Source organism: Eretmochelys imbricata, chromosome 5 (assembly GCF_965152235.1).
Source record: "Eretmochelys imbricata isolate rEreImb1 chromosome 5, rEreImb1.hap1, whole genome shotgun sequence".
NCBI classification, from domain to species: Eukaryota; Metazoa; Chordata; order Testudines; family Cheloniidae; genus Eretmochelys; species Eretmochelys imbricata.
Window position 1 is genome coordinate 34,979,294 of NC_135576.1, and position 22,423 is coordinate 35,001,716.

The following is a 22,423-nucleotide window of genomic DNA, read 5'->3' on the forward strand; positions in this document are numbered from 1 at the left end:
GGCACCTTCATGCTCTCTCCCATGCTTCCCCTTGTACTTGGGAGGAGCTCTCTGAACAAAAACATTAAAAAAAAAAGCCACAAAACTACCTAATCCTCTTTCAAATTAATCTTTAAACCTCCTTTCCCATTAAGCCTACAAAAAAAATGTAAGAGTTACAGTGCTGGTGTGCTGAGATCACTGGCCAGGACTCTCTCATGGTTTCCTGGTACTCCCCTGTCTGTATTCATCTGTCTTAGACCAAAAAGACTGTTCCTGCCCCAAAGATCTTACACCCTGTTTTTACAGCAGCTAGCACAGCTGGGGTCCTGGTCCATTACTGAGGCTTCTACAGTCTATGGTGGTAATAATGTGATCTAGTTCTGTACAAGTTTTTCTTCTATTGCCTACCCCAGCCCCACTACTTTTCAGAGCATGTGGAAGGTCTGTACATTTCCCCCTGAATAGAGCCTGTACTTGCCACACATGGCATAAAACCTACTTTTAAAATACCTTTGATTCTGTCTTAGTGACCTACTTATGAACTTACGATGAGCACAGCTACCACCGCTCCCTGAAGGAGTCCAGTCAACACGTCACTCCAGTGATGTTTGTAATCAGAAACACGGGAGAGACCCACGTAGATAGATGCGGCAATGAGACCAAATTGCGCTGTGGGACGTACAAGTCTTGCCCAATCTCCTTTCATTCTGGCCTGAAGATAAAGCTGAAAGACAGGAAAAGTTGTTATCAAGCACCTTCAAAGCATTTTTCATCTAGAACTGCTCAGCTGATAAATCATGGCTCCAGGTTACTCAAGTTTAATCAGAAGTTACATCAGTCAGTATTCACATTTCAGAAGCATAATATGATCCATACCCCGAATATTAAGTTAGTTTGAAACAGCACAGTAGTTCCAGAATATCAAATCCAAGCTATGTTACTCTAGTGTAAATACCCAACAGCTCAGTACAATATGAATGCAGAGATTTCAGTATTAATTCAACTATAGTCTTAATGTTTTGTATAGTTATGCTACTCCCTACCCTTAGTTTGTTATATGTTGTGTAAAGGAATACAGTGCATTAGCCCTGATTTGACAAAGGGCTAAACTGTTTCAGAACTATAAGCTTCTGGTGCCAGACTAAAGCCATTTAAGGAGTGAAACAGTGAACAGTGGAGATATTGATCTAGTCTATTTCTACTGATTAAAGCTAGCTAGCTCTTCATTCATTGCTAAGCCATCTTCTTAGGGTGTTAAAATGCTGTCAGATATAACTTACAGGGTTTCCAAAAAATACTTTTCTTACTCTAAACAGAAAGCAACAAAAGACAACAGCGTGAGTATAGAATACATAAGTTCTACAATAGCCATTTAAGCAGGAGTATACAGGCCTTAATTATCTACACATGATCGCAATAACTATGGTGCTAAATAGAGCCTGCCCCTTAAGCCATGTCTACACTTACAGCTGTACTGCTATAAGAGCGCTCATGTAACTGCATTATGCCAGTGGGAGAGAGCTCTCCCACAGACGACATAAAACCAGTTCAATGAGCAGCAGTAACCATGTCCGCAGGAGAGCATCCCCCTAAGCAACAAAAGTTTGGCCGACGTAAGAGCTAGTGTAGACATAAATAAAGCCCATATAATAATTTTGTAAATCCAGCATAAAATTCTGGTTCTAATTGCAAAATATAGCCAAATAGAAAGCTAATTTAGCTATTACAATGAAGGATACCAACATTCATCAGCTGTCACCACAAAACTACAAATGTGTTCAGGTTGTTTTGACAAAGTATAAATAATTTGGCCACCTACGTGTGTATTTACATCGCTGGAGCTAAATTGTTACTCTACAGACTGCACCCCAAACGTCCTGGAATATTGGAAAGTGATTCTTAGTGTGGGGGTGGGAGGGACAAAGTTTGTGGCCATTTTTTCCTTCTCCTCCCCCGCCTCACCTTTCCCCCTAGCTTGTTTTATTTCCCTCCCCCCCCCTTTCTTTCCTGCCTCTTGGTAAAGCAGCTAGCATTCTGCTGCTTTAAAAAAAACTACAAATGCACAGAGCCTGTGATGATAAATAAATGCATCTGATGTGAGCCAAAACCAAGTCCAAGCAGTAAAACTGAAATGCATTTTAACCTGCCTTGTCTCTAATTATTGCCTTTGAACAGCTGATGTTTTCTTCTACAGAAAGTGGAAATCGCCCCAAGTGGAAGAGGTTTTCCAGATTCATATTAAAATGTATTACACTCAAATATGACAAGAGCTATTTTAAGCATAACCCAACTTTGTAACTTCATATCAGCCTGTCCTTAGATCACAGCTTTTGTGCTCCCTCCTGCAAACCCCCTTCTTAGTACAAAACACAGATCACTAGATCGTATATGTTACCTTCCCCATATAATCCACACAAGACACTGCCTTTGTCTATCACACTCCATTATCTCTAGTACAGAGACAGGCTAGAGACCGCATGTTCCAGCTGAGAGGAGCTTTTCCTGGATCCATCCAATATACAGTTAAGAATCCTAATACCCGAGACACCTAAGAAATCTTGTACTGGATGTAAGCAAGAAGGTGAACAAGATTATCAAGGTATCAAGATTAGTAATTAATATACACCACAAAAAGTTTACAGAGTCACTTTTTAGTGATGTTGTTTTAAGCAAAACTCCTTGTTATTTTACCCCAACTATTCTGTACCGTGTTTTGTGACTTTAGTGTTCACAAGATTTTTTACAGGGTCTCTTCCAAACGCAGGAAATCTAAATGCTTTACAATATATTTAATAGGGAAAGTTTTGATTTTGCTTCATGGTACAACTTGAATAGTGACTGCTAGCAAACAGCAGCCATTTGGGAGCTCAGCAATAACTCACTTTGCAACACAAACCCATCTCGTCATAGGAAAAAAAGCACACTATTATCCTATCCTCTACAAGAGCTATACGAGAAATTGCTAATGGAACTGGGATGTGTGCTCAAGGTCTCAAAACAGCAGCAGCACTGGTCAACAGCTTAAATCTTGGTCTAAAACTTGAATTCATAACCTTGCAGCCCAAGATCTGAAGTGCTGTCAACTGAGCCACACAGGATTCATGTGCTACCATGATATACAAACCACCTAATGTCAATGCTTCCACAGCCAACTTCAAAAACCATGTGCATCTATTATAACCATTAAGTTTATTGTGCAAATAATGTACATTAAAGGTGCTACTTTCCAAAGGTAAATGTTTGGGGAATGTTCCATTGGTTTTTCAAAGTAACTATTACATCATCACATTGGTATTTTCAGTCTGCTATAAACAGAGTGTCAAAAGATCAACCCTCGACAGAAATAACTTGTCCTCCCCTCCTCCCCCCCCCCACAGCAGGGTCAGGGTGAAATCAGTCCCAGAAAAAGACGCTATAAGCTAAGTTTAATCAGAGTGTAAATGCCAAACAGGTCCTCTTAGGACACACCTTATTCTGCAGATAGGTTTCAAAGTGTGACTTCATTCCACGTTGCCATTATTTTGCCACTGTGTATATTAACTGCCAGACAGTATAGTTTAGAGCAATATAGTATGTGAAGGGTGAAAAGCTGTGTTTTATGTTACCTCAGCTTTCATACTACAATAGATTCAGTGGTTCTACATGGGCCACTGGTGGTCCATGCAGCACATGGTGGCCTACAGAGAGCTAGCTGGTCATTCAGTGCTAGCTCTCTTTTTTTCTCCAGCTGCTGAAGTCCCCTGAAGACAGCTACATGTCCTTCAAAAATGTGGTCTATACTAGAAGAACATTTTGAGACACCCTGGTGCAGATTAGCTGGTAGGAGCTTTCATGGTCAGCCTACAGAAATCTGAGCTAATGGTACAATGTTGTCTTTGAACCTCCCTCAAGCAGAACGTACTCCCAAAGCAAAATGCTGGCCCTTTTCTGGGTAACAGACAGCTGGCAAACAGGAAGCCCAGGTTTTATGTTTAAACAAACTTCAATTCCACATTAAGAAAGTAACCACTAGCCACAGCAGTTCAAGATTTGGAAGTATCCTATAACGATGTATAGGAGGCACACCGTTAAGTATGTATATTTTACCCATCCTAGAGCCTTTCTGAAGACTTGCACGGTGATGCCTACAGCAAGTATAAGAAACCCTTGAGCTCTTCGACGCTCCACAGCAGAACGGGACAGTCCCACATTTTTCTAAGAGTAGGTTCACAACCTGGGAAGGAGGGAGAAGTCATCCCACACAGCACTTTCTTTTCAGCCACTTCACTGAAATGACTATCTGCTGCTGTAATTACTTTCAGAGAGTAACAGCTGCTGCTGTTTATCACAAGTGCATTTTCGGATATTAAGTGCTTGCGATGGTTATTTTTCATAAGCCAGCTGCTGCAGTGGCAAATTCCATGTTATTTTTATCAGGGTCCTTCTAACTGAATTTAAACTTAACAGACTTAGCCAGTTGTTTGGGGGGGGGGGAGGGGGAAGGGGAGTTGCCTTCTAATCAATCACTCTTTAAAACTGAATTGAGCAATGGGAGCAAGACCTGGGTTGACATGAACAGTTTAAAACAGATGAACAACATTGCTTAGTGCACTAAAATAATCCTCTCACAAGACATTAAGGAATACAACTTCTCCCCTGTAGTCCCATAAATATACAGGTCTATGAAAGTTAAAGCCAATCCCACATAAAATATGTATCCTTGTATGCATCCATAGATGTGAATTTTACTACATTCATGGTTATAGTAACATACACTATGTATATAAAATACAGGCTTGACATGAAGAGTGTATCTGTACATGCAGACGACACGTCCCCTTCTGATTTCTTTAGGGCCCAATCCTGCTCCTACTTGAAGTCACTGATAAAACTGCTTTCAAATGGGAACAGGATTGAATCCTGCCCCCTTTGCTGTGTTTTCATTAAAGTGCAGTTAAAAGTTTCCTGCATAATTGGAAGCAGACTGAATTTCAGAGTTAAATGTTCTGTCACTGAAACTGTGGAACTTGTCAGTAAATTTCACACAGCATTACTGCAGAAAGTATGTTAGAGCAACAGGATTTACCCTGTGATTTACTACAGAGGTGTCACTGCATCTGAGAGAGATCAGTGTAAGAGAAAAAATACTAAATTAATGCTTAAATACAGGACGCCATTCCAATGTCTTAAGTAGTTCCACAAACACGTGTAGGTATTGATTTGTCCATCCTCCCTCTCCTGCTCTCTTCTGTCCCTATATAAACTGTCATTATTAAATTACCTTAGAAATGGTAGGTGCCATTAACAGTGGTCAGCTCCCCCACCATGCTTTTAATTTACTAAGTTGGACACACACACAGATGTATTTTATAGAAGCTTTCACAGAGTATGATTTAAGAATTTTTAGCCATTTTTCACTTAATGCTTACCCTATAACGAAAATACCACACATGCTGAACACAAATTTCCTCCCAGCCTATGGTCTAATACTCCATTTCTAAAAATACTACGTAGGGGCTGAAAAACAGCCACTTTGAGGTTTTTTGCAAGAAGCCACAGACACAAATGGAAAGGTTTTTGCAACTAGAGAATTATTTGCTGCTGTTTAAAAAATGTCCCGCCCCCCTAAAAAAAGAGGGGGGATTTTAAAAATATTAGGTATTTATAAAGTTTATTTTAAGATGTGACTTCTGTTTTTTAGAGAGCAAAAACTGCTGAGATGGAATTCTGTAGCTCTACATAAGAAAATTCAGAAATCCTTTGAGAAAAATACTTTTCAAAAGACTGAAATGTTCTTTTTTCAGACCATAAGTACAGTTACTTCATACAACCAAAAAAAAAAAAAAGAAGAAAAATACAATAAAAACTTTACTTTGCTATACAAATATTACTTGAAATCATTAACCATGCAATCCCCCCAGCTGCCTTATAATCCTGCCCTTAGGACACAGTGTTCTTTCTTGTCCACTAAGGCTAACTACTAAATCCAGGTCATGTATTTAAAGCTAGTTTATAATACTTCGTGCTTCTACAGTACTCCTCAAAGCCCTTTGCAAACATTAAAGAATCTGCAGAACAGAACAGATACTCTGCAACTGAACACTGCTTTGAAACAAAACCTAAGCAACACCATGAATTTCACATGGCAGAGTTCAGGTATTTCAGACGTCAGTCTTCAAGAGGTTTACTGTTTCCATACAAATTTACACCAAAGAGGAAATCTGGGAAGTGAATCTCTGGATTTTTCCTACTTTGCAGAAACAGCATCAATTAAAAAAAATAATAGAAGTTAGAAATACAGTAATTCCTCGCTTAAGGTTGTAGTTATGGTCCTGAAAACTGCTACTTTAAGCAAAATGATGTTAAGCGAATCCAATTTTCCCCATAAGAATTAATGTAAGGGAGCGGGGGTTAGGTTCCAGGGAAATTTATATATACATGGTGGTGGAGTCAGAGGGTGGGCTATTTCCCAGGGAACGCCCTACCGCTAAATGATGAACTAGCACTCAGCTGAGCCCTCAAGGGTTAACCCATCATTGTAAATGTAGCCTTGCATTCTACAAGGCAGCACAAATGGAGGGAGAGGAGGACAGCATGGCAGACAGAGAGAGAGAGAGAGACACAGACAGACACACACACACGCACATTGCCCCTTTAAGTACGCTGACCCTACTTTAAGTACACTGCCTTTTTAAGTAGATCAGCAAGTTGAGACAGCAGCTGCTGCCAGCAAGCTCCCTCCATCCTGAGCCCTGTCCTGTCCCCCACTCTCCCCCCGCAGCTCTGTGGAGATGGGGTAAAGGAGGGGGGAGAGGGGGACACCCTGACATTAGCAACCCTCTACCCACCCCTCTGCACAGAAAGCAGGAGGTTCCTGGGAGCAGCTCCAAGGCAGAGAGCAGGAGCACTACATGGCAGTGGTGGGAGGGACAGCTGAACTGCCGGGCCATTGATAGCCTACTGGGCGGCTGCCTGACAGGAAACTTAGGGGGGCTGCCGGTCCCCCTGGTTCCAAGCCCCCACCAGCTAACTCCAATGGGCTGCTCTTCCTGCAAGCAGTGGACAAAGCAGGCTGCTGCTGAACAAGGTTATAAGGGAGCATTGCGCAACTTGAAACGAGCATGTTCCCTAACTGATCAGCAATGTAACAAAGTTAACTGGGACGACTTTAAGTGAGGAGTTACTGTACTTAGATGATGTGGGCATTATTGCAAAATATTGTCTTAAACCTCCCCCTCCCTGTTGCTCCTGGCTGCTGTTGGTTGCTGGGGCGAGCAGCAGAGGTTGGGCCCTGCCCCCCCCTCTGGTATCACCAATGCTGTGGGATCAGGCAGCCAGTGAGTTCCCCACCTTCCCAGGGGTGGTGGGTTCAGGCTTTGGGCTTCAGGCCTGGGGTGGTGGGGCAGCAAGCTCTGGTCGTGGGGCGGGGGTTCCCACAAGTCCCCACTTCTGGTCTTTTATGCATGTCTGTCTGTCTCCCCACCCCAGGAGACACCCAATGGGAAGTTCTTCAAACAAAATAAAAGTCCTCTCCCCTCTTTCTTCATCTGAGAGAGGAGTCCATAAGCAGACAGAGACAAGGGTGACCTGGATATCAGGCCATCTTCCTGGGTCAGCCCTCTGAGCTTAGTTTAAAATGGGGTCTACCTCCAGCCACTCCTCTTGGGACATACTGCTTTAAGAGATTGGGTCACACAGATCTGGGAGCAATAGGGCCTGCCACTGTCTCCCTCTTGATGGGTCTGTCTCTGCTGCCCAAGATGGGGCTGCCCTCTTCTTGTTCATCACTCTTTCCTGTGGCAGATTTTTCCTTTTAAAGCTTCCCCACCCTCCAGGCAGAACAATCCTTGCAGATGTGCCTCATGGATGTTGAGCTGGCCCAGAGAAGCTCGTTAGTCTCCTTACTGTCAGTGTGAGGGCGTATCCCTTCACATGCCCCACCCCTCAAGCTGGAAAGGCTGTTCTAGGGCAGCGTTGGCATGGTCCTTTCCCACCTGCTGTTGTGGTGCAAGGTATAATAGCATTATATATGGATTTAGGTCTTCAATTGTGTGAATCCAGCATAAGGGAGCATGATCCATTACCAGAGAGAAGGGGCTACCCAACAGGTAATACCCAAGGGAATCCATGGTCCAGTTAATCTTGAGTGAGCCTTTTCTCTAGGGAAAAGCTTCCTACTCAGGTAGAGGACGGGGTGCTCTTCTCCAAAGCCTTATGAGACAGTACAGTGCCGAGCCTGACGTCTGAAGCATCGGTGTGCAGTCTGAGCTCCCAAGAAAAAAAATCAGGGCTGAAGAACACAGGCACCTGGCATGGTCATGTTGTCAGTTCACTAAAAGCATCCTCATATTTCTCATCCCACTGGGTCATCTCAGAGTAGTTGCCTTTCATGAAGTCCGTAAGAAGAGCTGTGATTGAGGCAAAAACACGGATAAACCTGGTTGAGAAAATGCCTTACTTGCCTCTTTGTCTGGGGAATGCGACACGCTGTTAGGGCCTCTACCTGGTTGACCGCTGGCTTCACAAGGCTGCCTCCAACGCGGTACCCCAAATAGGTTACTTCATCTATGGCTATCTTACATGTAACTCTGAAAAGTAAGTCCTGCATCCTGTAGGGCTTTTAATATTGCTTTTGAAGTGCTGTAGGTGGTCTTCCCAGATAGGACTATAGACAATGTCGCCTATGTAGGGGGTGAGGATCCTGTTCATAAGCCACTAGAAAGTTGTGGCACCTCCACGGGGACCAAAAGGCAGAGTCTTGAACTGGAAGTACCCAAAGGAGTGGAGAAAGGTGTTTTCTCTTGTGAGAAAGGGGATAAAGGGATCTGCCAATACCCTTTTGTTAAGTCAGTAGTGCTCAGGTGTTTCACCAATCCCAGCTGCTGTAGTAACTCATCTACCCTGGCACTGGGTAGGTGTTGAATTTCGAGATGGAATTAACCTGTCTAAAGTCAATGCAAACCCAAACCAAAGCGTCTGGTTTGGGAATGAGATCTGTGGGGCTCCTCCATTCACTTTTGGATTTCATAGTTATCCTCATCTCCAGCATTGCTCACACTTCCTCTCAGACTATATCCCACAACCTCTGTGGCAATGGTCTAGAGCTCTCCCTGACCAGCTGGCCTGGCGTGGTCTATAGATGATGTGGGATGAACTGCATTCTCCGGGGCAGGTGGAAAATACCATTGTGAAATCTGACAAATTGGAGGAGCTTCTTCCTTTGAGCAGGGCAGAGCCCCTCACCGCCCCATACTGTTGTCAGTTCTTGGCTGCTGGGTACCAATGGGACCTGAATTAGGGTCCCAGGAGAGGGAATTATCAGAGGGTCTCCTGCATCTTCCAAAGTTTGAGAAGATTCACTTGATAGATATTGATTTCTTTTCTCCTCCCTGGTAGTCTTATTTCTTATGACCCGCCTGACCACTCCAAACGGACCCTGCCATTGGGCCATTAATTTAGATTCTGCTGCAGGAGAACATGGTCACCCGGTTGGAAAGTTTGTAGTCATGCCCTTCTCTTGTAATTTCTTTCCTGATGAGTTGGGCCTCTCTCAAATTCTCTCTACCGAAAACCCCTATGTTTCTGAGTTGTTCCCTTCATTATAAGGCATATCGTAAGGCTTAAGGCCCCTATGTCTTGTTCCTCCCAATCTTTTCATAACAAGTCTAAGATTCCTCATGGTTGACGACCACAAAGACATTTGTGGACATTTGCAGGACCTCCTTATGGGAAACAGGAGCGATGGGAACAGCTGGTCCCACTGCTTGCGGCTGTCGTCAACAAAGCATTTCACCATTCCCTTCAGCATCTTATTAAATTGCTGTACTAGGCAATCAGTCTGCGGGTGGTACACCTAGGTTTTCCAGGATGAGACTTTCAGAAGGGAACATAATTCACGAATTGGCTGGGAGGTGAAGTTAGTCCCTTAGCTATTAATATTTCTGGGGAGAATCTCACATGTGAGAAGCGCTTTAAGAGTTTCTGGAGCTATCGCTGTAGCTTTCATGGAGTGCAGAGGAACAACCTCTGGACACCTAGTTGCATAGTCGATCACTCATATATACTGATGCCCCAAGGCCGTTTTTTCTAGGGGCCTGATCATGTCCACTGATTCTCTCAAAGGGTGACTCGATCAAGGTCAGGGACCTTTGCGGCTGCCTCACTGACATTCCAGGTAGGAGAAACAGTATTCCCACCTAATGAAGCACCCCTAGCCAGTAGAACCAGGCCAATACCCAATACAATGTCTTCTCTCTCCCCAGGTGTCCAACACATGGGATATCATGTGCAAACTGCAACATCGCCCAGCGGTACCTGTATGGCACCAGCAGCTGGACCCTCACCCACCCCAGCTTACCTACCCCTTTCAATTGAATACAAGCACTCCTTTTTGAGCATGAAGGGCAGATACTGCTCACCCAACAAAGGCTAAGTTAGGGTGGTTCCTCTGTCCTTGCCCAAAATTCCCACTCTGTAGGAGGGCTTCCAGGTCCCAATTGCTTACCTCTTCTTCCCCCCCCCTTTTTATTTTAAACCCCTTGTACCAAATGTGGTTATACCTGCATTCTCCAACATTTGTCAGGGGCAGGGGCTCCCTCAAGTCCCCTCTAGACCCAACTTCTGGTCCTTTATAATGTCTCTCTCTCCCCGCCAGCAGACACCCAAGCAGGGTTTGGCGGGCAAACAAAAGAAGAGTCCTTTCCCCTCTTTCATGGGAGAGTGGAGTCCATAGGAAAATAAAGAGACAAGGGTGACCTGGATAACAGGCAGCCTTCCTGGGTCAGCCCTTTGGACTTAGTCTAAAATAGCTACCTCCTGTATCCTTGTGGGCAGTACTGCTGAGGGTGGGTCATGCCACTTCAGGAGCGGTGAGGTCAGTTGCTCCTCCCTCAGCTGGCCTATCTCAGCTGTCTGAGGTGGAGCAGCCTTCTTCCTGTTCACTGGCCCTTCTTGTGGGAGGTTCTCTCTTTTAAGCTCCCTCTTCCCCCCCCCCCCGGCAGAACAAGCCTTGCAGTTGCACCTGCACCTTGGTGTTGGACAGATCCAGAAGAGCGAGTTAGCTTCCTCTCCGCCAGAGTGAGGGTGTGCCCCTTCACAAGCAACTACAACTGGGACTTGACTGAACACTGTGGGACCTAGGGCTGCCCAGCTGCCCCTTGAAGCTAGACAGACTCTTGCCCTGGGGAAGAACGACAGACAGGTTAAGTCAACTGATGCAGCAGCTCTAGGCCATAAGTAAGCCCCTTTGTTTTCAGTTTAAACCAATTTTTACAGAAAAATTCCCAGGTTTTACAAAAAAGTACTATTCAGTTTTCCAATTTTCACCCTGCTTTTGTATCATCCAAATACAAAAAAAAAAAAAAAAAAATCTCACCTTGTTTTATTAGGAAAATATAACACATTGCATGAGATGTATGTATTATGATAATACGTTAGTCTGTGTGTATATGCAAAGCTGCCTGTTGAAGTAAGGCTATGGATCAGTCTAGAACAGGGGTGGCCAACCTGTGACTCTGGAACCACATGTGGCTCTTCAGAAGTTAATAGGCGACTCCTTGTATAGGCACCGACTCCGGGGCTGGGCTATAGGTGCAAACTTTCCAATGTGCCTGGGGGTGCTCACTGCTCAATCCTCGGCTCTGCCCCAGGCCCTACCCCAACTCCACCCCCTTCCCCCAAGACCTCTGCCCCTTCCCCTGAGCCTGTCACATCCTCATTCCTACCCCCTCTCCACCCCACAGCCTCCATGCCATGAAACAGCTGATCACAGTGGGCAGGAGGTGCGGGGAAGGTGCCGATTGGCCGGCAGGTGGGAAATCCTGGGGGTGGGAGGAGGAAGTGATGGCAGGCTGCTGATGTATTACTGCAGCTCTTTGGCAATGTACACTGGTAAATTCTGACTCCTTCTCAGGCTCAGGTTGGCCAGCCCTGGGCTAGAAGATGCACGCAAGCAAGCTCTGAAGTGCATATGCATCTGAATGTACTGATGAATCTCACGCTCACCACGTACACATTTCAAGCTGTTAGCAGACAATGGTTTAAGATCTGACACACTAAAATGGGAAGAAAACGAAAATCTGTATTAGAATGTTTCAGAGCACAAGGAAGTATTCAAAAGTTTAAAAAAACAAAAATAAAAACAGGAGAAAAGGATGAAGTTGAATGTACGTGCTGCAAATGGTGTGGTCCAATTATTAAATGTAAATATTTATAGGCTAATAATTTCTAAATCTACAACAACAAACTGTTTATTCAAATGAAAAGTTTTATTTGGGGGACTAGAGATACTGTATATTGTTTTCTTAAATTCAGAGGTGACGTGTTTGGAGTTCTGTTTTAGTTCTGCAGCAAACCACATCGTTGAATGGAATTCAAAGCATTAATTTACTAAATACACCCCACCCCGATATTTACCCAGAAAAATTAATAGTTTTTTGCACTGATTTTCACCTCTTTGTGTTGTAGTAATAAACACTGATACATTCCCAGGAAAAATTAAATAAAATAAAAACTGAAAATGAAGGGCCCAAGCCATAAGGGATTGCCCAGGAGGGACTACAGTCCCTGCCCTAAGGAGCTGCCACAAATGGTGGCCGGAGGGCTATGCTGACTCTGACGGGCAGTGGGGTAGGTATAAACCCATCCTTAGGGAGGGTTTTTGTTTTTAAATAAAAAAATTTTCTCATCAAGCAGCCCCTGGCAGGGAGGGGTGCAGCCAGTAAGCCACCAAGGGAATTTTCTCCTACAGATTTCAGCAGCTTCACAGGAAGGGGCAGGGTCTGCCCCCATGACCTCTCAAGTCTTCCGCTCTCAGCCAGTATCCCTCAACAGAGCCCTGCTCCAGCAGGCTTAGAGAGATTTGTAGGAGGGGATAGAAAGAGGTAGTTCAGAAGCTATCGCTGTCTTCCTACGGATATTATGAAGTTTGCTGAAGGGGAGAAGGCTCACCCTCCACCTACTAGGACTTTGCGGAGGCTCCCAACAACCCAAGACTTGACTTGTAGGTACATGTAGGCAACCAATGAATGACTAGCCCTCCTAAGTCTCCCCAGGAGTCTAATAAGAGAGTTGGTTATTGACAGGGGGACAGAGGGAAACCACAAGTCTAAAGTCTTGGGGGGGACCCATGAACCTGTAAGGTGCATGGATTAGCTACAAGCCTAATGCATGATGTGGAGTTCGGAGACCTCATAAGGTTCCAGCAGATGAAGCGCTCACAGGGGGCTGAATAGCCTGTAAAACTTTTGGAGGTGGGAGAGCAGAGATCTCCTTCCCTAGAACTCCAGCTGGAGGATGCAGAGCAGCAGGAAGCAATCAAAAGGAATGCAGAAGTTCTTTCATCTCTATGCACCCCTCTTTGCTTCTGAGGGCCTACAAGTCTCCTGCTGGCTGCATTCCTCACCAATAGCCATTGGTGCAGACCTTAAGAGAACAGCCCCACTCCTGTGAGCATTAGGAGAGTAATAGGAAAGATTTCCACTCCTACGCATTTCTTGGGCTCTGCAGGAAGGAAGCTGTAATAGTGAGTGTCCACAAAGGGTTTGCAAAAAAGTGAGCCTCCTCCTTGCAGACCTTCAGGCAGGGGTTCTCAAACTGGGGGTCGGGACCCCTCAGGGGGTCATGAGATTATTACATGGGAGGTCACAAGCTGTCAGCCTCCACCCCAAATCTCCCTTTGCCTCCAGCATTTATAACGGTGTTAAATATATAAGAAGTGTTTTTAATTTATAAGGGGAGTTGCACTCAGAGGTGTGCTATGTGAAAGGCGTCACCAGTACAAAAGTTTGAGAACCACTACCTTAAGGTGTCTGTAGCATAGAGACCTCGCCACAGGAGGGTGGGTGACAGTGTATTTAGCCAAAGACCTTGACCTATAGAACAAAGGAGCATTTTCCCTTTGCTTTTCTCCTAAAGTTTGCTGGACTAGGCCTCTTGTGGACCTCCTATGGCTTCCTGAAACAGGGGCTGCTTCTTCTGTGGGCCCTAGGACTGTAAAAATGAAGGAGATTCCAAAACAAAGAGAGACTTTTTTGTTAAGGCAAAGTTAAGACTGTAGGCACATAGCCACCTTGGAATTAAAAAATAAAATCAAGAAACCCAGCGAATTCAGAAGTAGGGTTGCACTTCTCAAACAAAGTGCTGACTCTCAAACAGCAATAACTTTCATTCTGCCCCAGTAATAACAAAAAGACAAGCAGCTTCTAAAGTCCATAATCCCCACCTCCCCCAAAAATGACTGCAGGTTAATGCAAACGTTCCATACATCATAACTTAGAACAGCACAAAATTTTATGCCACAGTGTTGCATATGTGCATACATACAAGTGCTCTGAGCACATTCACAACATACCGCTTCCATGATACAGCTCTAGCAGAGACTGATGTATGCAGTTTACCACCTGGGCACCTCTTTAAGCTCGATCTGAGACAACATATTAAAATGAAATTAAAAATGATTGCTACATCACCATCTGTTCCCCCTATAATTTCACCAACACTACACTCATAATGGAAGTACAAAAAACAGAGGCTCAAGAATTAGGGTTTCATTACACCATGTTGTAAAAACACAGGACAGAGTTAAGATTGACTGACTGAGTGAGTCAGTGCCCTATTTGAGAAGTGCAGTGTGACAGTTAACTCTAGATCTTCTGGTTTTCTACCTAAAAAACCCTTCATTCCTGAAATGCCACATGCTCACAGTACTGCTGGGTGTCCGCAGTGTTAGCTTCATCTTTTTGTGGGGGATACAACTATGCTTTGCAACACTTCAGTATTAGTTTGCCTCAGCTTTTGTCCTCTCTGTGAAGCAATGGCTAAAAAAAAAAAAAAAAAAGTATGTATAGGCTGATATCAGCCTATCGTATCAGAACAGTAGTAAGTCATCCTGACCACATAGGCAAGAGAGAGACTCCAGGTGATCGATTCTGTGTCAGCCAACACATGCTGGAACATATTCCAGTATTTCTCTCATCTTTACCAGGTGTGAATCATCCACACAAACCACTTCTGTTACTAAGCTAGGGACTGGACTCATTTAAAAAAGCCCCACCAATAAAAGGTAAAATAGCTTCGTACTAGAAGTCCAGCTGAAAATGCTTGACTTTTTTTCAGCTGACCGTGCAAAGCAGAAATTGCTTCTCTAAACAGTACAATGGACATGAGCTACTTAGTTAATTACAAATGCAAAGTTTGGCCATTTCCTAACAGCAGAAAACAAATACCACATTTTCTTAGTGGCTGAAGGAGATAAACTCTTCTGTTGTGTCCATCAGGTCACAGAGCCCTGAAATAAAAGGGAGGAGTGCACTGCAGGCATTTTAATACCACAGGTCACTTCACAAGATCCCCATCACTGCTGATAACCATAATTCCAGAAGATCTGCAGATAACTTCTCTTTCAGTCACGTCAGGATAGCTACTGAGCAGTAACTGTTTAATTAATCTGGATCAGTTACATGAAGACAGCAATGGTTTAACCAATATAAGGAATCTAAACGTACCTATATTAATGACTACCATTTGGTGGGGCAAATGTCAACCTAGCCTCCTGACATAGTTGGTTCTCTCTCCAATGTAAATATTTACATTTTCATCTGTGCTCCAGAACCATGCCACATGCCTTCACAGTCCATGGTGCCGGGAGTCAACATTGTTTTGTGCTATCTGCACCAAGAAATGTCTTTATTCATTGCCAAGGACAGCTAGGTCCTCAAATACGGTGCAGACATAAGGCCACATTCTGGGGACCATTTCCTTCTCTAGCTAGCAAAATTCAGGGGTGTGCAGCAGAGCTGTAAACCACTTTGGGTATGTCATCACTAGAGAAAACCAGGGCTCTTACTTGGGTGTACCTCTAGTCCCCCTCCTATCCACACACAAAACCGTCTCACCAATTTTAATGGGGCTTTCAAGCTGGGCTAGCTAGCATGGCTGGGGGTATGGGTTAGAGCATGGATTCTGTTTTCACTCTGGCTGGAACCCACCCCCTCTGCAGCAAGGACACAGGCTAAAAATATATACATCACTCCAGTGGTGATAGTCATCCAGTATCTTCCTACCATTGCCCCTGTATACCCAAAAGGAGAGACATGTTCTCTCACAAGTCACTGCGAGAAAAATCAGAGCATCTCATCTTACTGCAGCATAAAGAACCATAGGATATGCCCCTAGGAGTCCTAGTGACACACACAAGCAAGTACAGCACCTGTAAGGAGGCAATAACTTGAATACGGCTTTGCAGTGTGGCAGCACACAGCTGGGGTAGGTCAAGATGGGTGCTGATCATCCGGGGTAACTCTGTAGTGAAGACGCACCCTTTTATAGCTCTTTGAGCCTCAAACCACAGGCTGGTCCTGAGGATACATTACAATAGCTTCAGGGCTGCTATAATTTCTACCAATTACAACAGTCCCGAAAGGGGCACTGGGGCAGCTGGAGCACAGCAGAGCTCTTACGACACTCCTATCACACTACTGTGTCAGGACTGGGGAGAAAGTGAGACATTCCACCCTATGTTAACTCTACACCACTTCAGGGGTTCCCTCTTCAAGGGGAACCCTGCACAACTGATTATACTGGATTTCTAGAGCAGGCATATAAGGGGCCGGAGGCTAGCCCATAATCTTTAAGAATCTGCATTAATTTTCAGATCCACTCCTCTTAAAGATAACCAAACCATTGTGGTTGAATTTGGAGTTCATAAAAATGAATAGTTCATTGCACCAGGTTTCACACCGGAAAGAGAAAGTGCTGGTTCAGTAGAACAGATATTGGTGGTAGAAAGAAGAGAACTGAGGCTCTCTTTTCCACCCCTCCTCTCATGCAGGAGCAAAGCCAGTTTTGCTGGAGAAGAACATGGGCCCATTCTCCCTACTGGCTAGAAACAGCCTGGGAAAATAGTTATTGTGGTCCTGCTTACATCATCAGGTCACATGGTTCACATGGACTCTGTCACTGCTCCAACTCCCTAAAGAGTCCACATCATACATACTCTGCTGCTGGCAAAAGAGTTCCAGTATGAGATAATAGCTCAATTCAGGGACTAGTACCACTAGCTAGAGCCAAACTTATGCACACAACTCCACCAATGAAACTCAGGCACCTATTCTGGCCCACGACCAGTTGAGCAGAGCCAGCAGTGACTGCTTTAGCAAAATGGACAAATATCCACTAAAAAGAGACCAAACTAATCTAACACTAGAACTAGATTTGATGCCTGGAATGCAGCATGTTGTGCCAAGTAGCCTCACTGGCTGATAGATACGTACAACAGAAACTCTAGTTCTAAACAGCAGCTTTCTCTATTCTATTCCTTTATGGTTAGGAAATTGTATATTTATGAGATAAGAATATACTCTCCAGAGCTGTTTTTCTGCCCAGTTTATGTTGGAGGATTATATGAACTATTTTACTGAATGTTTATTGAGGGTTCTTCAAAGGCTTTGTTTCCACCAAGGAAACATCATCAAATAACACACTTGATCATCCTTAATGCATTAACATTGGATATATGATAGTAAAATTTGTTTAACCAATTTTCTCCTTGATTAGAGATAACTGAAAATCAATTCCCTGAACAGGTGGTCTGGAGCAATCTGCAGCGAAATGCATTCTTCTAGCGGGTTTGTTCTCATGTCAGATATATTAGACCTTATATGAGTTCAAGGAAAGATTTGCTGTACTTAATGGGTTTTAAAACCCCAGCAATCTTGGACACAAAACTAGTTTTTAAGTCTGACTTCTGTGTAGAGTCCTGCAAACCTGCAGCTATCCGCAGACCACATTTGCGGATTGGATGTGGATACAAATTTTGTATCCACGCAGGGTTCTACTTGTGTGATCTACTTTATAATAGGAAAGTGTAAGGAAACTATTTTGTTAGTGTATAAACCCCAAACGGCTTTGGCGCAAGGTCAGGCAGTCTTTACTCCAAGGAAACAGCAATTTCAGCTTCAGCTATAAAGATATACAAGTTACCATGGTGCTTGAGACACTCTGAAAAAGGTATTCCCTCTGGTGTGTGCCTACATTTTGGTGACGTATCAGTTTGTTGCACACCACACTTCTGATTAGATGGATGATGGCAGAGAACTGCTTGCCCATGATACTCTAAGAGAAGAAATGAGTCATCTGTATAGTACTTGATTTTTTTCTTGTGGAACAATATTTTGAATAAATACAAATGCTAGAGAGCAAGAGGACAGCTGTGTATTCACAGGCATACCAGTCCAACTCACATGTCAAAGTAAATATTTCTTTTCCTGAGCAAGTAAAACTCAGCACAGCTGCCCAATTCTGTCCTACTAACCAGAAGTTAAACTAAGGAGAACGGCCTCAAGCTCCCAAACACACGCTTTCAAACAAACCTATTCATTTTGAGTAGGTTAGACGGCCTCAGGATATTTTTTTTTAAAGCCCATCGTAGGCACAAAATTTATATTTTTCAATAAGAACTTCAGATCTTCCAGCTCTTCCCACGCCCCTTTCTGAACTCAAAATTCCCTGTTTCTCAGCCCTACACCAATGCCTTCATCTTGCCTGACAGGTGAGAGACTAGATTCCTTTGGAGACTCTGTAATACTCCTTAATTGTCCATACGGAATACTTGTACATTGTTCACTTTCTTCAGTTTCTTGGAAACTCATGCAATCCCTCTGCAGGCTCCTGCAGTTTGAGGGTAGTGTGACAAGCTGTACTATCATTAGGGCCCCCAATCAAAACATTTTTTTCCTGTGGTCTTCAGGAAGTCAGAGGCTTTCTTACATTAAAGTAATAAGCACCACAATGGGAAAAATAGCAAACTACTTAGCAGATACAGTTTAGGAAATTAAAGATTCTCTCCCATTGTATATAATACATAAAGCAAAGATGAAAAACTGACTCACAGCATATATTTCTGTGTACATTTCCCTCACTATACCATATGACCAAACAACATGCAAATTTAGAACAACAGACTCTTAGAAATGTAGGGCTGGAAGGGACCTCAAGAGGATATCAAGTCCAGTCCCCTGTGCTGAGGCAGGACTAAGTAAATGTAGACCATCCCTGATAGACATTTATCCAACCTGTTCTTAAAGATCTCCAATGACTGATTCCACAACCTCCCTTGGAAGCCTATTCCAGAGCTTAAACTACCTTTAGTTAGAAAGTTTTTTATTAATATTTAACCTAAAATGTCCCTTGCTGCAGATCAAGTCCATTACTTCTAGTTGTATCTTCAGTGGACGTGGAGAACAACTGATTAAATCCTCTTTATATCAGGTCCCCACCTTTAGTCATCTTTTCTCAAGATTGAACATGCCCAGTTTTTAGTGCCTTTCCTTCATTGGTCAGGTTTTCTAAACTTATTTTTGTTGCTCTTTTCTGGATTCTCTCCAGTTTGTTGACATCTTTCCTAGACTGGACACAATACTACAGGTAAGTCCTCACCAGTGCCAATTAGAGTGGGACAATTACATATAACGCTCCAATAAATACATCCCAGAATGGTATTAGCCTTTTTTGCAATTGCATCACTTTGCTGACTCATTCAATTTCTGATCCACTGCAACTTCCAGATTCTTTCCAGCAGTACTACCATCTCACCAATGATTCTCTATTTTGTAACCATGGATTTGATTTTTCCTTCTAAGTGTAGTACTTTGCATTTATCTTTACTGAATTTCGTCATGTCGATTTCAAACCAGTTCTCCAATTTTTCAGTCATTTTGAATTCTAACCCTCTCCTCCAAAGTGCTTGCAGCTCCTCCCCACCTGCACATTTCATACAGCGCACTCCACAACATTATCCAAACCATTAAATTAAAATATTGACCAATACAGGACCCAAGACTGACATCTGTGGGTCCCACCTGATAGGACCTCCCAATTTGGTAGCAAACCATTGATGACTACTTTTTGGGTACGGTCTTTAAATCAGTTGTGCTCCCACGTTATAGTAACTTCATCTAGACTGCGTTTCCCTAGTTTGCTTATGAGAACGTCACGTGGAACTCTGGCAGAAAGCCTTACTAAAATCAAGTTATATCACATCTACTGCTTCTCCCCATCCTGTAGGCCAATAACCTCTGCTACTGGCCAGTAACACTTGCTACCATTCGACTGGCCAGTAACCAGAGGTTGGTTCCTTGTAACTTGAGGTTCCTTGAGCTGTGTGGTCCCAATCTGTATTCCACATGTGGAATACACATTTGCACCATGCACCTGAGTCTGGATTTAAAATCAGTGTCCATTGGCCCTCACATGCACAGCTCTCCTTATGCTCTGAATCAAGGGCATAAAAGGTGGTGCAGGCAGACATCTCTCCATTTTCACCACAGCCCAGTCTCCAGCAGAGAGGACAGAAGATGGCTCATGGAATACAGATAGGGACCTCGCATCTTGAAGAACTTCTAGTTACAGGTAAGTAACTTCCTCCCCCCGCCAAGTGATGGTTCCTATGTTTATTCCATATGTGGGAGATTAACAACCAGCATTAATTCAGAAACAGGCTTGGTGTGAGAATGTAGAAGTGACAGCTGACAGGAGTTCTGATGTCCCCACGACTGTATCCTCAGTTGATAACTGAGTCAGATAGCCACCACGGCTAATCTCTCACACACATTTGTCTGTTAGGCCCCTCTAAGTTTTTGGCAAATTGGGTAAGGCAGCCTCCTATTATCAGAGGAAGGGAATGAAGAGGCATCAATAAAAGGGATGCAGGTCTCAACAGTCCCGTCAGAAGAAACACTTCTCCTGGGGGTTATAGTACAAGGTGGTGGTGGATGGGGTAGAAGCCGATTTCCTGGGTCTGTAACCCTCTGTCTCTAGCATGGGGGGTCCTGAGGACATTGGCAATAAAAAAGGCTGAGAAGGCAGTCTTGCCATATACTCCTGTCGACCGTGTTTTCTCTTGGGGGCAGGGGTATAACTGCCAAGTGAGCAAAGCGTGGTCCAACGGCTTGGCTACACTACAAGTTAGAGCGCATTAAAGCAGCCCTGGGCGCCCTGACTCCTGAGGTGTCCACACTGGCAAAGCACGTAGAGCGCCTGGACTCTGCAGCTGGAGCGCTCCTGGTAACCCACCTCCACGAGAAGCATGCTGCTTGCTGCGCCCCGGCTGAAATGTCCGGGCATCAGTATGGATGAGGTGTTCCATTACTGTGCTGTGACTGGCCTCCGGAAACATCCCATAATCCCCTGAAGTCAAGTGGCCACTCTTCTCATTGTTTTGAAATCAGCTGCAGGTATGTGGATATCCCCTTTCAAAGCTCCGTTTCTGACAACTGGCATGCTTCTCTGCTCTGGGACAAAGCAAACCATTAGTGTGGAATGCTGCTGTTGTGAGAGCGTGTGAGGGGCGAAAGGGAGTCTGCTGCTGTCTGAACTTACAAGACAGCATGTTGACACGCTCTCAACCCCCCCAAAACACAGCCTCTCCCCCCACATACACACAACATACTCCCTGGCACATTCCACCCTCCCATTTGAAAAGCACATTGCAGCCGCTTGCACACTGGGATAGCTACCACAACGCACTGCTCTTTGTGGCGTTCCAAGAGCTGCTAATGTGTCCACACTAGTGTGCTTGCAGCTGACAGTGTAAATACATGGCAGCGTTTTCGCTGCTGCGGTCTCTGAAGGCTGGTTTAACTCCCAGGGCTCTACATCTGTAAATGTAGCCAAGCCTTAAGTCTTTGAGGGAGTAGAGAGCTTCAGTCTTCTCAAATAGGTTGACTGTATTGAAGGGCTGATCTTGGATGATCTTTGCACCTCTCTAGGGAGGCCTGAGGATTGCAACAAAGTCTCTCATAACAATGGCCATAGTGATCCCCATAGATTCAGTAACTGCCACATCCACTTGTGATGTTGCACCCCATATTTTTTTAAAAATATGTTTATAAGTGTGGATATGACATAACTGGAATGTGCTTTATGCAAAAGGTCTCTTGTAAGGTATCACAAAGCTTATAATCCACTGAGTGTGGTCATCCTATTTGTATGAATGTATCATTCTTGTATCCAAAACTAGGAATATGATATAACACTCTGTGTGGGCGATTAATGGTGGTTTGGAATCTTGATGGCTCCCATTAACCAGGACAATTGGTTGAAGTGGCTCTGTTTACTTGTAAGACTTTCTGTATTTGTGTGTGCCAGTGAGTGGGTAATGAAGTCTCACAGGAGATGTGATCATGTCACCTGAACTAGAATCCATTTTTAACCTGGTGCTTTTCCATTTAAAAAGGAAGGGGGGGGAACCCAGAGGGAGACAAAGGATTCCCGCCTTGTGCCAAAGCTATAAAAGGGGGTGGAGGAGAACAAAGGAGGCTGCAGTTATGAGAAATCCCCTTTATCATCAGCTGAGCTGGAACTAGCAAGAATTGTACCAAGGGAAGGATTGGTCCCAGACTAAGAAGGAGTCTAGTCTGTGAAAGAAGCTTATTAGAACACCTAAGGGTGAGATTTACCTGTATTC

The 22,423-nt window shown here is 44.1% G+C and overlaps 1 protein-coding gene across 3 annotated transcripts in view; it reads right to left on the reverse strand.

Moving 5' to 3' along the window:
* The window catches only part of PLPP1 (phospholipid phosphatase 1), a 131,798-nt gene that overhangs the window by 5,950 nt on the left and 103,425 nt on the right, over positions 1-22,423 (reverse strand). For 2 of the 3 annotated variants that reach the window (XM_077816852.1, XM_077816851.1), the window contains exon 5: positions 530-706. In XM_077816852.1, coding sequence (XP_077672978.1) covers positions 530-706 — 177 coding nt within the window. Of the gene's footprint in view, positions 1-517; positions 707-22,423 lie in introns of all 3 variants that reach the window. The other variant, XM_077816853.1, reaches the window with a different exon arrangement.